This window comes from Mus caroli, unplaced genomic scaffold (genome assembly GCF_978045245.1).
Source record: "Mus caroli unplaced genomic scaffold, Mus_caroli_1 scaffold_20, whole genome shotgun sequence".
NCBI classification, from domain to species: domain Eukaryota; kingdom Metazoa; phylum Chordata; class Mammalia; order Rodentia; family Muridae; genus Mus; species Mus caroli.
Window position 1 is genome coordinate 2801233 of NW_028227275.1, and position 16834 is coordinate 2818066.

A 16834-nucleotide genomic window follows, 5' to 3' on the forward strand; every position below is an offset into this window, starting at 1 on the left:
CAAACAATGCTACAGCCACAGCTGAAGGGCACGCCTGGCTGATGTGTACTTGAATGGAGAGCTACCCACCCCTCCTCCTCTTCTCCCACCCTTATGCTGGCCTCAAACTTAAACTAAAGCCTTTGCCCTTTTCAATTAACCCTCTGGATCAAAAAAAGAGCGTCTCTTTTTTGTCCTCCTTGGCGGCCCATTGTCTGTGGTGATGGGTTTGCAGATTTGACAGCTGGGCTCATAGATTTGATTCAAACTCTGTTTTCCTGAGAGATGAACTTGGACATAGAAAAGATCTCTGACACAAGCCCCAAGCAGTGAGCTGGTCGGTCAAACACTACTGCGGACATACTCTAGACAGATCTCTGGACCCCTAAAGGACAGCGGGTGTCACGGAGAGCAGGGTTCAGCAGCATCGCTGGAGCGACCCTTGAAGTTGGGGTGAAGGGCTGTGGATGTGTTCTGTTTATAAAATTTTTTTGAAAAAAATTTACTCTTGAAACAGTGAAGATGGAAATCATCTTATAAAATTATCTAAAGCTGGGTCTGATCAGACTTCAGTGCAGTGGGCTTGGGGGGGGGGCTTTGCTTTGTCTCGCTGTCATAGCAGGAGGAGAGAGGTGCGTGAGCTCGCACAGCGTTTTATCAATGGGTGGGTGAATCCTGGATCGCCACTCAGGGCTTAGGTCTGAGTGAGTCTGAATCTTGCCAAGTCTTGAGTCACAGCCGAGAATGACGTGGAGAAAAAAAACCAACTTTGTGTTCAAAAGGGTCTGGATGGGTTGCTGTGTTGCACTAAAGAAAGAGCCCTTGTGCACTGAAGGGGGTGGGGGTGCGCAGTCTCCGCGACGGCGGCGGCGTAGCGCTGCGGGTCCTGAGCCTGCTTGCGTGTTGGCCTTGGGTCCCACCGCCAGCCAGCCTGTAAGTCTGATGTGGCGGACGGAGGAACTGCGCTTCACATAAGAGCCGACCCTGCGCTGCCCGGAGGCAGGAGCAGAAGCAGCCTGAGGGGCCTTTAGCCAAAACCAATCTGGGCATGCTATCCTCCCACCGCTTCCAATAACCGCTGACATCCCTACCCGGCATCGAGCCGGGGCGGGGAGGTCTGCTCGGAAATCGTCCTGGCCAACTCTGTCCTCCGAGCTGTAGCAGATTATGGCATCGTTTTTTTACCTAGCACAGAGAAAGTGAGGCCGGAAAGAGAAAGAGGAGGCGGGGACACCCCAAAGAATAAATAAACAAACACTGGCTACTCGCTGCAGCTGGACACGGGTCAATTGGGTTCAGGTTTGTGGCATTTAGAGTTTTCTCATTCCACTTGAGAACCCATCGCCACCTCCCCTCCAGCCATCCCTTTCCATTTTGCTGGCGTCCTCCATCCAACTTTGGGGCCAGGGGGGCGCTAGTGGTGCGGGGCTGCACCTGCTGGGGTGTGCAGATGCTGTGGGCTAGCTTGCTCTCCCGGGGCAGTGGTGTGGATGCACAGGAGTTCGGGCGCTAGGCAAGTGCGTGTGAAGCATTGAAGTCTAGGAAGGAGCCCAGGACGAGCGGCAGGTAGGAGTAGGGGCGAAAAAGCCAGGTTTCAGTTCCAGGCGGGATGCGGGATGTCAGTTTCCTCTTGCCGGACTGCCTGGGAAAAGAGGCTCGTCCAGGGGAGGGGATGATGGTGACTGGGGTAGCGATAGGTGGCCGGGGACAGAAGAGCTAGAACGCTAGTGATCGAGCCAGCAAGTGAGTGGTCGGGCGAGAGCCAGGGAGGGCGGCCAACTTCCCGGATTCGGAGCAGGGTCTTGGTCCAGCGGGGTTGGCTAAGAAGCCTTCGCCACCGAGGCTCCGACTCCGGGCAGCGCCAGCTAGCTTCCGGCGCTTGCTCTGAAAGTAATGGTTATTTATTTGCTTGCGTTCAGCCTCTTGGGTTGTACGCGATAGCCTCCAGCTTTGAACGTTGGGAGCCCTAGCGGACCTTACCAGCTCCAGAACCCGAGTTCTGGAGCTTCCTCGTGCCCGTAATAGATGAACCCGCACCTCCTGCTCTCGGACCCGAGTGGGGGTAGCGTTGAGAAGTCCCCCGAGGCGGGAGCGGGGGAGGGGAGAGGGGCGGGAGCTGGAGGCTTCAGCACTCTGGGCTCTCATTTCAAAGCGCGCTCTCCCTTCCAGGTTGGGTCGGAACTGAACCCCTAAAAGCCGGTCCGCCTCCCGCCCTCGCGCCCGCTCGGAGCTGAGTCCCTGGCGGCGGTGGGCGGCAGAGCAACGGGGAGTCCGCTCTCACCCTGGATGGAGCTTAACTTTGAGTGGCCAGAGGAGCGCAGTCGCCCGGGGATCGCTGCACGCTGAGCTTTCTCCGCGAGATCCGGTGGCGGCTTTGGATTTTGGGGGGGCGGGGACCAGCTGCGCGGCGGCACCATGTTCCTAGCCACTCTGTACTTCGCGCTGCCACTCCTGGGTAAGTCGAGGCCGCTGCTGGCTTTCTCATCCAGAGTCTTTCATGGGGGTCCCTTGCGGCAGTCACTCCAGAATTGCGGGTGGGTGCCTTGAGTGTGGGTGGAAGAAGTTTCGCTAGGGGGTGAAGAGGTTCAAGAATCTCTGGGTTTGGGAAGCAGTGGTGGCGCATCTTTGAGCGGTTGATTTTATTTTGCCGTGTTTAAAGGGGGTGAAAAAAAACCCAAAAACTAATAACCCAGCCTGGTGGAAAATTGAGGTGTCGTAGGCTTCCATCCCAGGGCGTTGCTCCCCTTTGGAAGTCGGAGCTCCCTGAGACGCTCCGGCAGGTGGAGTGTGGTCAAATACCGCCGGGGTCGGAAGAGAGCAAACTTGGAATGGAAAACTTTTCAGGGAATAACGTCTCTGCGCACCCGCGGGGCAGACTGTGGCACTCTGCCTTTCGTTCAGAGCGCTACGGGTGCCAAGCGCCCAGCCTCGCTGTTCAGCTCAGTGCCCTTGTGCCCGCTGCTGGCCGGGAGACACTGCAGCCTCGGGTGCCTGGGGAGGCGGGGCAGCCAGCCGGTCAGGAGTGCTTGCTTCTGCTTTGGGACGCTGGGGCTGCGCGGAATCCCCGGCAAATCCCGCTAAGGCAGCCAGTGGAACCTTCCTTGTTGAGCCGGGGAGGGGCGTGATGGCAGTATTCCCGGGGTGAGAAAATTCCAGAAGAGGGGTGGACCAGCTTCCTCCCTAATCTGCCCCCTCAGAATGATGGTGGAGGTCTATCATGCCCTGCCCTTCCAGGACCTGGAATCAGGGTACCCACTAGTCTGCTGCGTTCAAACGTTCTTCTGTTCACCCTGTAGATTTGCTGATGTCGGCCGAGGTGAGTGGTGGGGACCGCCTGGACTGTGTGAAAGCCAGTGATCAGTGCCTGAAGGAACAGAGCTGCAGCACCAAGTACCGCACACTGAGGCAGTGCGTGGCGGGCAAGGAAACCAACTTCAGCCTGACATCCGGCCTCGAGGCCAAGGATGAGTGCCGCAGCGCCATGGAGGCCTTGAAGCAGAAGTCTCTCTACAACTGCCGCTGCAAGCGGGGCATGAAGAAAGAGAAGAATTGTCTGCGTATCTACTGGAGCATGTACCAGAGCCTGCAGGGTATGCACTACTGCCCCCACCAGCGTGCTGGGCTTCCTCTCCGAAGGCCAGAGGCAACCTCAGTCCAGTCGGTACTGGGGCTAAGCTGGCTGATCTCATCCTCAGCTCACTTCTCCCAGCTGTGGAATGAGGACCTTTCATTGGCCTCTAGGGACAGAGGCAGCTGGTGTTTGCTGCTGCAGCTGAGCAGTATTGTTGGAGTTGGTTGTTGGAAAAACCATGAGGGGGTGGGGGCACCCCTGGGACCCCACTGACCTTCCTGAAACCTAGTTAGAACATCAGAGTGGGGACTCCTCAGAACCCACCTTTCAGCCGCCCACCCGAGCTTTCACTGCGCCCAGAGAGTAGTAGTCCCACTGGTGTGTCCTCTTTTCTTTTCTTATGACAGGATAAAGACGTATTACAGAGCCAGTGAACTCTGCTCTCTATTCATTCCCCCCACCACACCAGTTCAAAGATACATGGGTGGAAAACCATTTGTCATTTTAGATTAGTTGGGTTTTGAGCCAGCTGCTGAGGTTCAACCACAGTTAAGCACATGAGTAGCAGTCACAACTGCCCATTCCAGTGGGATTTAGGGAGTCTGCAAATGGACCTCCGAAGTGTCCCATACATTCGCTCTTCACTGAAACTCACTAACATTTATAATACAGACGCTTGGACTGTCAGCTGCCACTTCTAAAAAATCGTATGAATAGCCAGAATTCTGCTTGCAGGCCACATGCTTTGGTTTTGGGAGCTAACAGAACTAGGGCCTCTCTCCTGGGTCACCTTTCTTCCATTGGTTCCTGGAGACAAGCAAAGTGTGTGACGTCACTGGCTGTTTCCTCTCAGATTTCAGTTCCTTTGCAAAGAGTGGGAGAGTTTTCTGGCAAGCTCGGGTTCTTCTCCAATATTTTACAAGGTGCTCTGGGAAGAGCGAGGACGGCAAAGGCAGAGGAATGAGAAGGAAATAACCATATCCCATAACTCTCATGTGAAATCTTTGAGAATTTCAGCATCTCCTTGGTACACAGTTATAACACGATTAGGGGTTCCGGATGAGCAGTGAAACCCTGTTTGAAATATGCCTGTTTTCCAGGGCTGAGCCCAATCTTCCTGTCATTTCTAGGAAATGACCTACTGGAAGATTCCCCGTACGAGCCGGTTAACAGCAGGCTGTCAGATATATTCCGGGCAGTCCCGTTCATATCAGGTAAGCTGATTTATACTTCCACTATGATTCCTTTGTCGGCCGACTCTGCTGACTTGCCCTCTGGCGAGCTTCCTCATACTGTACAGGTTGAGGGAGGTTTCTGGGAAATCAGAAGTGAGGTGTTGATAGTGAAGAAGTAGACCATGTAGCCATGGATGTCTGAGTGGAGAGTAGTTCTCAATGAAGTGCTGTGGTGGTTTGGAAGTGCCTGGAGGGAGGTGACTGCATTGACTTTAAAAAAAAAAAACAATGAAATATGATTGGCTAGCTCTAGGCAAAGGGAACAATGCTGTCTGTAGGTGGCAATCATATTCCTGTGGCTGAACCTTACACAGTGTCTCAGCGGAGTGGAATCTGCTCTCAGGATGCCACTGTCCTCAAGGAGCAGAGGAGATAACCTTAATCTGTAGAGGGATTGTGGGTAGACCAACTTGTTGTCCTGGATTTAACAGCTGACATTGATTTGAAACGTGGCACCCGCTCACTTTTGTTCTCGCTCCGATTTGTCCCGAGCAAGTGTGAGCTCATCTGAGAGGAAACAGTCCTGAACCAGTGGCCCTGCGACGTAGAGTCTTGCCCTCAGCTTGTTTGGGCTTTTCTTCCAGTTCTGCATTCAGTTTGGAAATGAACGGAAGTTTTAAGCATTCAGTCCTTTTCTCATCGCTTTTGCATTTAGACAGCCCGCATGTAAGAGGCAAGGCGGTGACTTCTCTTAATGAAATACAGATTCCAGACTGAGGCTGTCTTTACTTATTTACAGTTAAGACATTTTCTCAAGTGCACCTCACCCCCACAAACTGCACATGTCTTGGTGGTTAAACACAATGGTAGTGTTGGATTTGGTTCTGAGAGATGATGGTATGCTGATGAGAGGGTTCTGGTATTTTACATGCCTTAGGCTTTTATGCAGAAATGCACAGGACTGAGGGAGCAGTGCACATTCTGATAGTCTACGAATGTGTTGGATATGCCCTCATTGGTCAGATATCCATCGGACACCTACTGTGTTCTCACTATCGTGGTTTTGGCTGCCAGCCAGCTATAATCCTGGTCCTCATGAATCTTAGAGGCAGCTGCTGACATTTACTGAGCTATGCCAGGCATTGTGTTGGGAGCTCTTAGCACTGTCTCACACTCTGTATGGAGGGGGCAGATTGAGGCCTGGGGATGATGGGAAACTAGCTTGTGATCACAGGGGTCAGAAATGCAGAGGTCAAAGCTGGATTTGTTTGATTGTAAGGTGTTCATGGTTGTTCATCTACACGATGTTGGCACAGACAGACATCAAGGAAGTTAGAATCTCAGGTCGCATCTAAACCTATTGAATCAGAACCTGCATTTTAGCAAGATCTACCTGGATGGGTCCTTCATAAATATATGAAGTTTGAGATGCATCTCTATATATGACTTTTTTCTTTAACGGATCTCTTTCTCTCTCTGCCCCATCCCTCTATGTGTGTGTGGGTGTCTCTCTGTGTGTATGAGAGAGAGAGAGAGACAGAGAGAGAGAGAGAGATTGAGATTGGAGTTAGACATGCGGCTATAAATTAGTATCTGAGACCTTCATGTTCTCCTGAATTTTTTGGTAATATTTACTCTAAATCTTGACTGCTTTTCTCTGCCTTGCAAGGACCGAGTCTTGAGCAGAGAAAGAGAGAGAGAGAGAGAGAGAGATAAACGAGCAGTGTGCTTTCAAAGAAGGATTGGTGGATGGGCTAGGTAGGGATGTAACTAATGAGGTACTGGGAGCCTGGGAGCCTGACCTCTGACCTCCTTCATGCTTCTTACCTGCTGCCTGCCATGAGAGCATCATGTCTCACTGAGGACTGGAGGGTGTGTCCCACCCCCATAAATAAGGGCCTTTTTGATTTAATTTCAGAATTACAGTGAGCTAAGTATGGGGCTTTGCACAGACTCTTCGTCCCTTGAAGTGTCATTCAGCTCTTCTTAGTATAATGAGGCAGTTGGAGTAAGTGACCTCCAGTTCTCTAGTCTGTGGGTCTGAAGGAAAACTGGGATCACCCCCATTCCTTCCCTGTACCCCGGTGCTCCTGTAACACTTTTAAATAGCAAGGCTATTTCTGGGGTGCTACTGACTTGTCTCAGTTCCCTTGATGAATATGAGAAAAATCTTTTTCCCAGACCAAGTTTCTCTTATTTATTGAACAAATAAACCCAGGCAGGTCTACTTTCACAGCAGACAGGATCCTAAGTGTGTGGGACCCATCCATTTGAGTATCTGAAAGTCATAATGAATTAAGCAGAGGCAGGAAGGCTTCATTTAGAGTGTCAGTTGGGTATCTCAAGGGCATTGACTTAGGTCCTAGCCCCAGTGAGCCCTGACCTTTGACAGTGTTTATGTTTCCTTAAGTGGATATGGTAAAGCCAAATGGAGCCTTGAGGGGTTTGAAGTCATTGAGTTTGGCACATTAGTCTGTATGGCCTCTGTCAGATGGAGTCAGAAGCAGATGATAGGTGTACCTTTTCACTCTTGGATTCATGGTTTCTGGAGTATCTGTTCCGTGTTGGGCACAGCTCTGAGGACACCAGGACAGATCACTCCTACATATGGAGTAACCACCCAGGATCCCATGTTTGGATGACCATGCCAGGTGTGACGTGAAGTCAAGTGTGAGCAGAACCTTCCCACTGACATGATTGAAAGTCTAGCCATGAAGATGGCTCAGTGATAGCTGTGTGAACACGAAGATTTGAGTTTGGGTCCCCAGCACCTACACAAAAGCTGGGCAGAGTGATGAACGGCTAGAACCCCTCATTGAGGATTATAGACGGCCGAGGCAGGCAGATGCTAGGGACTCTGTGATTTCCCCTAAAGGACATGTTTGTTTCCGTTTTCTTTGGAGTCTTAAAACGCAAAGCTGTCTTGGTAACTGGATAAAAGGCCTTGTGGGGGAATTACTACATGTGGCCTGGCAGGAACAAGGAAAAGAACAACAATAAAGGCCGGGCGTGGTGGCGCACGCCTTTAATCCCAGCACTTGGGAGGCAGAGGCAGGCGGATTTCTGAGTTCGAGGCCAGCCTGGTCTACAGAGTGAGTTTCAGGACAGCCAGGGCTACACAGAGAAACCCTGTCTCGAAAAACAAAACAAAACAAAAACAACAATAAAATATAATCCAAAAAACGTTTTTCTCTTCTGAAGCCCGACTGTGGAAAGGAAATGAAGCCGCTGAATGGGGCCAGTATTTCCGTGGATAGTCGGCATGTCTACACTTGTGTTTGTCCTCTAAGGCGCACAAAGAGGGACGTGAGGAGCTATGCTCACAGCCAGTGTGGTTTCTAAGAGTCTGGGGCCTGAATAACACAAGGGAGAAATGAGCCAATGAGAGAGAAGGTTGGTGAAATAGGGCGGGGCATGAGATGGGGCAGGGAATGAAGAATCTCCTGGGAACCCAGCCACTAGACTTCAGCCTATAGTCTCTTCTCTAGCTCACAGGCCCTCTACCTGCTAACCATGGGCCTGAAGGGAGGGTGAACCTGCTGGAATGTTTTTTTTCTTTGACTCTTCAGAAACGAAGAACAATGCAGGGAGACCATTTGAAAGTGCAAGTGCAATCGGAGCCAAGAGAATAGTGTGGGCAGGCGAGGGTGTGAAGGACGAGCTATGATCTCTTGGGCAGAAAGCAGAAGAGAAGCTGTAAGGATTTAAGTATTGATTGTGAGCTTGCATTTTAGGGAGAGTCAGGAGTTGCCAGGATTCCCGCACATAGAGTCAAAGTGGATAGTGAGTGAGGTGTAAGAAAGCATGTCAGAGCTGAGACCTCCCGCGACGACTTGGTAAGATGACAACCCAGACTGCATCTCTGTCACCTCTTCCCTATGGCCTGTGGGTGTCAGAGACATTTCCAGATATGCCACGACTTTAACTTTGGTGCCTGAGTAATTGGGAATGGTTTAATCCAGGAATAAGATGTGCCCAGACCTTTGAGTCTGGATTTCTAGATAAGGATTCGCATCATTAGCTCTGCTTGCCATTTCTAATATTCTGTGCCGTCATCTTTATGTCACTAACTTTAAAAAAAAAAAAAAAACCTTCATTAAAAACTTTGCCCATTGGAGAAGAGCCGTAGGTCTAGGATGTTATCCATGGATCACCAGAGAGTCTCAGCACTGCTTTGCTATTCTTGTTGTAGGCTGGGGGGGTGGAGCAGGGGTGGGGGGGCGGTAGAGCAGGGGTAGGGAGCTGTGCCAGGTATCCTATCCCATTTACTCAGTTCTTGATTTACTTTTAAAACGTATTTTTAAAATTCTATATGTCTCTGTGTGTATGGACACATACATATGGGTGCCTGGGGAGGCCAGAAGAGGACGTCGGCATTCTGGCAGTCGGAGTTACAGGAATTGTGAACCACCTGGTGTGGGTGGTGTAAGAGCAGTCCACGCTCTCGCTTCACACCCGGTGTGGGTACTGTAGAAGCAGTTCACACTCTTGCTCCAATGCACTTCTCCTCCCCCCTTGCCCAGCTCTTGAGAACAATCTCTAATGGTGCTGATGGTCTATTTCAGAGCCTCAGTATGGCTTTTGTTATTCTCTTCATTGGTCAGAACTGCTGATTGTGGTCTGGGCCCATAGGGGGGCCCCTTGTAGCCTAATCTTTCAACTCTCCTGGAAGCCCTGTGCCCTCTTTTCATTCAAGATCCCTCAGTCAGACCCTTCCTTGTGTTTTTCCTTCTGTGTTCGCCCTCCTGGGCCTTTGGCCAAGGCCTTTTTGCTTCAGAGGCATCTAATAGTTCTTCAAGGCTGCAATCAAATTTCATCTCTGAAGGTCTCGCTGGAATCCCCCAGACCAGCCCCTCACTTAGAACTCCTTCTGTTTCCTGTGCTTTTATGTTTATGGTAGCTGTTAATCATGGCACATTGGGAGAACTACTTATGTGCCTGTCTTTCCCACTGGAAGTCAGTGACTGCTTGTTATGTTCTGTGTCAACTCAGCATCCAGCATCCTTTCTGGTCCAGAGCAGACATTCTATGACCACAGGTGGCTGATTGTCAAGGCAGTGTTCTTGGAGATCTAGGCCAGCCCTCCACTTTTACATACGGTCTTGCCTAGTGGGTAAGAGATTTGACCAGGACCACACTGCTTGAGATTTGCCAGGGCACTGCTGTGCTGAAGGATAGGTAGCCTCTTTTTGCTGCATGCGTTGGACATGCCTCATCTATTCTGGGGATGTGGATGATTCAGAACCTCCTCTTCTCCTCCAGCCTTGTCTAGACTCTAAAGCAATCTTTCCAACCAAATGGGGCCATCTAGACCATCTAGTATCTATCCGTTACCCTGAACCTAACATGTTCAAAATGGGTCCTATCATCTCTTCCCCTTTTCTCCCTGTACCCTCTCTTCCTGAGGCTCTTGTCTTATACAGCCTGTTACTGGATATCCAATGTGGGATGAACAAACTGCAGGTCCTCTCCAGCCCCCTGCCATCTCCTCTCCAGGGCCTGAGGAGCCAGGAGATGCCAGTTCCCTTGGCTTTGCTCCATTCCCTGAGTTTCCATCTTGTTGTTTGCTAGAACTTTGCTTTGGCCTTGAGTCTTGTCAGCTTGGGTCTGGTATCTCCCAGGCTTCTTCCTGGTCAGGTACCCTGTTGACCTGGCAACATATACCTGTTTTTAGCCTTCCCAGCCTTGTCCTGATCTGTCTGTCTCAACCCACGCACTGTGTTGTAGACAGGGTACAGTGACTAGACTTTTGTCAGTGTTCAGGGAGGCTTCACAGGGTCACCTTAGATAAAGGGAGCACATGCTCTGTAGCATTCAGCTACGTAGGTGACTCCTAGCTCCACCCACAACATGGACACCTTGGTTATAAAATCAGGAAATGGTTGCATCTACTTTATAAGTTCTTGTGGGTTAATGATGCTTTTATGTATAAATTCTTTTTTTTTTTTTTTTGAAGCAGGGTTTCTCTGTAGCCCTGACTGTCCTGGAACTCACTTTGTAGACCAGGCTGGCCTCAAACTCAGAAACCCGCCTGCCTCTGCCTCCTGAGTGCTGGGATTAAAGGCAAGCGCCACTACGCCCGGCTTATGTATAAATTCTAACATGGTGCCTGAGATATCTTTGGTCCTCAATAAATCTTCCTCACTTTTAACTCACTGTGGGGGGGGCCTTTTAGCTCCCATCTCTCTCCTGACTCTGAGACTGGGCCTTTCTTCCACACAGGATATCCTCTAATCCAGACACTGGAGAAGGGAACAATCCTGAACCCTCAGCAACCCAGATGCTAAATCTGTGTCTATCTCCAAGGCTCTGGAGGACAGCCTTGCCTCTCAGTAGCCGGGCATGAGACTTGCTGGCCCTTTCTGAAGGGCTCTGCTCAGGCTCAAGTGCCTCCTGCTGCTCTTTCTTGGTATGCAGGCTCTTCGGTGAGTGAGCGTGTGGCAATCACTCGATCAACCGATCAACCGGAAGGGAGCTCTTCCTGTGCTTAAGGATCCTTGTGATCAGCTTTCCCTTCTCAGCGTCGTGACCCCCATCTCTCCCACCACTTGCTGTAAATCTTTCTACAGCAGAATTACTGCATCCTTCCAAGAGTGTGTTTGAGATGGGGAGAGACTTGAGACGGGGAAGACTTCCTCATCCAAAGCCTCTGCTAAGGACACTCATGGTTCACTTTCACAGACTGATACTTTTGGGTTTTATTCCCCACCCCCCCACTTTCCTGCCCCCAGGCAGCCTCATTTTATGGCATAACTGTGAGATTGCAAACAGGCTCAAAAGGAAAAGACAACCAATCTAAGTAAATCTGTTAAGGGCGAGCCTTTTAGGGCCCTTGAACATGTAAGCAATTGTGTAAACACTGGCATGCATTTTTTTTTTCTCTCTCAGTTTTTACTTCCTTGCTTATTACCTGCCTGGTGACTTGAGGAAACCGTGTCTTTCTGTGTCACTGACCGTGTCCTGACGGCAACATCAAGTTATTTAGATTAAGTGTGAACCTCGATGAGTTTTGTGAGTAACTCGTAGGACATGGTGGTCTTTGACTCTTCATGGCAGAGGTCTACACGCACCAGCAAAGACTGGGAAGGTGGGGACAGCCACATGTTTTGAGTGTTCTTGGAGGTCCTGCTTAGAAAAGGGAGATAAAATATCAGTGAGTGACAGGTAATTGCATGAGCTGAAGATTGTTACAAGGTGCAAAATTATTTATAGCCAATATGTCTGCCCTTGTTCTTTCTCTTTAGACTCCTGAAGTATTTCTTTCTGTCATCTCTTCATTTTTTTTTTTTTTTGCTTGTTCTTTCCAAAGAGCACCTCATACCTTTTTTATTGTTGTCTGAAACACAATTCTCCAGAGAAAGTACCAAATGGAGCAGATATGTTCACAGAGTGCTGTGGTCCAGGGTTAGGAACCTGCTAGCCTAACCCCTGACGAGCCGGGGACTTGAGGCTAGCGTCTACCTTTCCCACTGGCCACGTGTGCCTTTAAACAGTGTGAAGAAGGCAACAGACTAGGTTGTCCTGTAACAGAGCTCTGCTTTTTCTTGCGGAGTCCTTCCACTGAATCGTATACCTTTATGGGCCTTACTGTCTTCGTCTCTCACATTATCCTCATGCAAAAGAAACTGCTGATTGTGGCACAGGCACATGCATACCCACACATGCACAAACGCACACTGTGTATACACACCCCCACCCCACCCCCCACATATATATAGTATAATTATATAGTATAGTTTTATATATATATATATATATATATATATATATAATTGTATATAATTTATAAACTGTGATTTACTCCACCGGCTAAATGTATACAGAGAAGATAATGGAGAATAGAAGGGAAAGAAAGAGGAAACAAAGCCAGAAGTGAGTTTGGCAAAGCACAAGTTGTAGGATTATATTTAAATAAGCAAGCCAATCACAGGGATCGAGTTTGTTTGATTGGGATAAACAAAGATGCCCTGGGCATCTCTTGAAGGTCATTCTGGTCCAGCCCTCTTATTTTATTGATAAGAAAACTGAGAGTTCCATAAATTTATGGGACGGTGGAACATAAATTGTCAGGGACAATGATGACAAGCAGAATTAGGTGTGTGCTTGCTTTTAAATTGCTATTTGAAGCTCTCCAGATCGTGGCACTTTCGTGCCTCCCTTCAGTTGTCCTTGACCTGGTCGGGCCTCTCTTCCCTTCTGTCTCTCTTGAGTGCTATAGCCTGGGCTTGGCTGGGGCGGGGGACAGCTGACCACTGTTTCAGAACAAGGGTTAATTGATAGATCCCTTGCAGCAGGACCCAGTGGCTGCAGTGTTAATGTTCATCTTTTGTCCCTCTTCAGAGTTTCTGTGGGGGTGGGGGGGGGAAGGATGAGAAATTATTTGTTACTTTACATTCTCTCAGCCCTCAGGTTAAAGAACAAAACAAAACAAAACAAAACAAAACAAAAACCTTAGTGTTTCATCTGGTTTTTTTTTTGTTTTTTTTTGTTTTTTTTTTTTTTGTTAAAAGAAGCTAACCACTTCCTGTAATTTAGAGACTCAGCTAGCTGGGTCACTGATGGAAATGAATGGGTGATTTGCATAAGGGGCTAATTTATTATGTCCCGTGGGCATTTCTTTCATCTCTCCTTCCATTCTAATTAATGTTCTAAGAGGGGGTCTATCACCATATCAGAAATTAGGGGTGAAAGCGGCCATTGTTAACCTTTCTTGTGATTTCCCATCTTCTCTGATCTTTTAACCGTTTCTCTTCATGCCCAGGATTTCATTTAGGGCTGCAGAGTCCTTGGGGAGGTTTCTAGAGGTGTGCTCTTTCATGATCTTGTGGTAAAAGTCCAAATGGTACAGCACAGGAGAGCTTGCTTTCTATCTGCAGAGGAACTAGAGATGCATAAAGCACAGAGCTCAGGGATGGGCTGGCTTGCACACGAGCCCTCTGAAAAACTATAGAAATGTGCACGCGCTGTGTACCACACAGAGATTTGGGTACTCCTATGTATCTGCACACTGACAGTGGGTGTGCAATTCGGAACAGCTATCTCATCAGTCATTGTGCCTCAAAAAGGTCTTCCTTGACAAGTGCTCAGTTGGTCGTGGCTGTGACAGAAGCAGAGGCAGCTGTGTGTGGCACAGCCGAGGAAAGGGACAAGAACAAGCAATTTCTTTGAAAATCAATTGTAATTTACTCTTGCTAAATTGGTGAAGGCCCGCCCTGTCCATGCATTAGCATAAGACAGACTTTTAATCATTCGGTCAACTGGCCTATTTTTGGTCAGTCCACGGTTCCATCTGGGACTCTTTCAGCCCATGTGTCCCCCACGTCTGTTCCCTTTTTAAAAGGGGGAGTGAAAGGGGAGGGGTCTTTCACAGAGAAGTCACTGCTGTGTGTCTCTTTACTGAACAGCCCACTCCCAGCTCACTAAAGGTAGGTACTGTGCCATGTGATTTTTGAGGGGGAAATTTGAGCTCAGAGAGGTTGAGCAGTACTCTCAGGACCAAACAGCCTGTACCTGGATGAGCTTGCATTTTGTTCCCATGGCTCCATATAGCCCTCTTTCTGTTCTTCTGCAGGCATGGGAAGCACGAATCTGGGTTCTTTATTCCAAAGGAGAAATTTAGCCCCCTTTTCCCTTCCTGTTCAATTCCCAGCTTCTCTTCCTGTCTTCTACGTTAAGACACTGTTTGACAAAGAGCCTTTAAAGTTGAAATATAAGCCACTATCTGTTATTTTAATATTTGGCCCTGCATTCTGATGGGTTCTTAATTGAGACCCGGAATCCAGAACACGCTCGCTATTAAAACCATTCCGGCGGAACTGCAGAAATATTAACCAAAGATGCAATTTCTGCGTTCTGTCCTTTTTCATTTCTGTGTGAGGCAGGAAGGTTTCTAAAGTGGAGCAGAATGCCTGGGGCCACTTTTTGTCATGTTGTCATATAAATAGCATTACACAGTGGTAAAGAAAGGAATACAGATTGAGTCCCACTTTAAGGTGACCTAATACGCTATTCATTTGTCTTCCAGCAAGCTGGCTGGCGCCCCTCCTTTCTACCCTCTTCCCCTTTACGCCCCTCCCCTTTACGCCCTTCCCCCCTTACGCTCCTCCCCCTTATGCCCCTCCCCTTTACGCCCCAGCAAATCGCCCAGGAAGCACCTCCCCAGCTGTTGTGTTATTCCTTTTACCTACTTTTATGCACGTTGTCATTTCTCGAACACTTAATAATGTATGAAAATCAGTATTGATTGCACTGTTGGTAGGAAAAGACCAGCAGGTTTCTTAGAGCTCATGTTTATGAAACGGTTCACTGATCCTCATTCCTACGAGTTTCAAATAAACCCTTGATGAAGCAGATGCAGGAGATCACTAGATCCTGGGTTGGGGTGGGGTCCCCAATGGAGCCCCGCCTTTGCAGAGCAGAGGAGTGGCATCTGAATGGGGAAATGGTGGCAGAAACTTTGAGCATACTCCAACTAGAAGTGAGCAACCTCACCGTGGTCATTCAGGAGAAGAAAGGGCAGTAAATGTGAGAGGTGAGACGAAATGGAATGTCTAGGAATTTTAGGGGCAACAGCTTGGGTAATCCTTGTTGAGTCCAATCCGCAGCTTGGTGGATATGATCACTGTGACCTAAGTAAAGTCAACCAGAGTACATACACCTACGTTGTAGCCTGGGTCGGAAAGATGGCTCTGTGATTGAAGTGTTTGCTGCTCAAACATGCAGACCAAAGTTCACATCTTTGGAACCCAAGCCAAATTCAGATGGTGGACATGTCAGTCTGTATACAGATCCAGCCTTAGAAGACTGAGACAGAGGATACCCCAGAGCAAGCTGGCTAGCAAGGCCAGCCACATTGGCGAGTACCAAGTTTGAATGAGAGACCCTGCCTTAGTGAATCAGGATGATACTTGACATCAGCCTCGGACCTTCACCTGCATGGTACATGCATGTACACATGTGCACACTGCATACACACATGAATGTGAAGAAATAAAAATTAAGCTGTGGCAAAGCCAGCGTTCTTTTGTATGAAATTAGCTCCAGGATTCACGTAGTAGCACCCACTAATACAGGCACAGTGTTAGGTTATATACTGAACTTTCATAAGTAGGTATTTAACATCTGTTAACTGTGCCCCATATATATGTGATAAATGTAATACATAATCAAATGTTACACACATGTGTGTAGCTTGGCATGTGATATATATATATATATATATATATATATATATATAAATATAATGACACATGCTACAAATGTTTTATGGATCACATGCTGAGGTTATATGGAATATATCATATGTTATAATATTTTATTTTAGAATTAGAATAATTGGTCAGTTGGGTGGGGTTTTTTTTGCTTTTTTTTTTTTTTAAGTTTTTCAGGATGATAGAATTTTATTCTTGCCAAATTCATTCACAGATATTGGAGCTGGGGGAGTTTAGTGGCTCAGAGTTAGGTAGACCACTTCCCTTTCCTGCCTTCTCAGAGTTCTCTTTTACTGTTTTGTGGATAGATATGAAGGAAACAGTGTACAGTGAGTGAGGAAAACCCCAGGAGGCTCAGTGTAGTCCTGAGAAGGGAGCAGTTGATTACCCAGAGGGATGGACTTCCCTCACCTGGGAACGTCTTGACTAGCTTTGATGTCTTTTATTAATAAATCCCTTCATATGTGTGTGTGTCATGCATTGTGGGTACCCCTGCTCACCCTTTCCTATGCTCTCCTCCCTCCCTCCCCCTTTTCTGTGTCCTCCTCCCTGCCACCCCCTTCTTTCGTATCTTTCATATTTTGACTATTTATAGAGTACTCGGTGGTATAGTGGTTAGCATAGCTGCCTACCATGCTTATGACTTTCGGGTTGGTTTTGTATCCCCCAGGGTTTAACCAAGACTGTCTATATGACCATGGGTTTGCAACTATCCATTACCGTTTGGTGGGCTCACCAGTGAGTACAAAATTGGCCACTGTGCGCCTCCCTCTCCCAGAATCTGTTAGTCGCCCATGTTTGTGTCAGGGCCCTATAGACCCCTCCCCATCCATAACTGATGGTTGGGTAGGCCAGACTTGTGGAGGCCCAGGGCCAGTTGACAAAGCTGCTGTGAGTCT

The 16834-nt window shown here is 48.5% G+C and overlaps 1 protein-coding gene across 4 annotated transcripts in view; it reads left to right on the plus strand.

The window, feature by feature from the left end:
* The first annotated feature begins 982 nt into the window (after positions 1 to 982).
* The window catches only part of Gfra1 (GDNF family receptor alpha 1), a 230822-nt gene continuing 214970 nt past the window's right edge, over positions 983 to 16834 (plus strand). Inside the window, exons 1-4 of one of the 4 annotated variants that reach the window (XM_085834268.1) lie at positions 983 to 1278; positions 2149 to 2434; positions 3276 to 3569; positions 4681 to 4764. In XM_085834268.1, the coding sequence (XP_085690394.1) occupies positions 2395 to 2434; positions 3276 to 3569; positions 4681 to 4764 (418 nt within the window). In that variant the 5' untranslated portion in view covers positions 983 to 1278; positions 2149 to 2394. Of the gene's footprint in view, positions 1279 to 1352; positions 1546 to 1886; positions 2042 to 2092; positions 2435 to 3275; positions 3570 to 4680; positions 4765 to 16834 lie in introns of those variants that run through there. The other 3 variants (XM_085834266.1, XM_085834267.1, XM_021151506.3) reach the window with 3 other exon arrangements.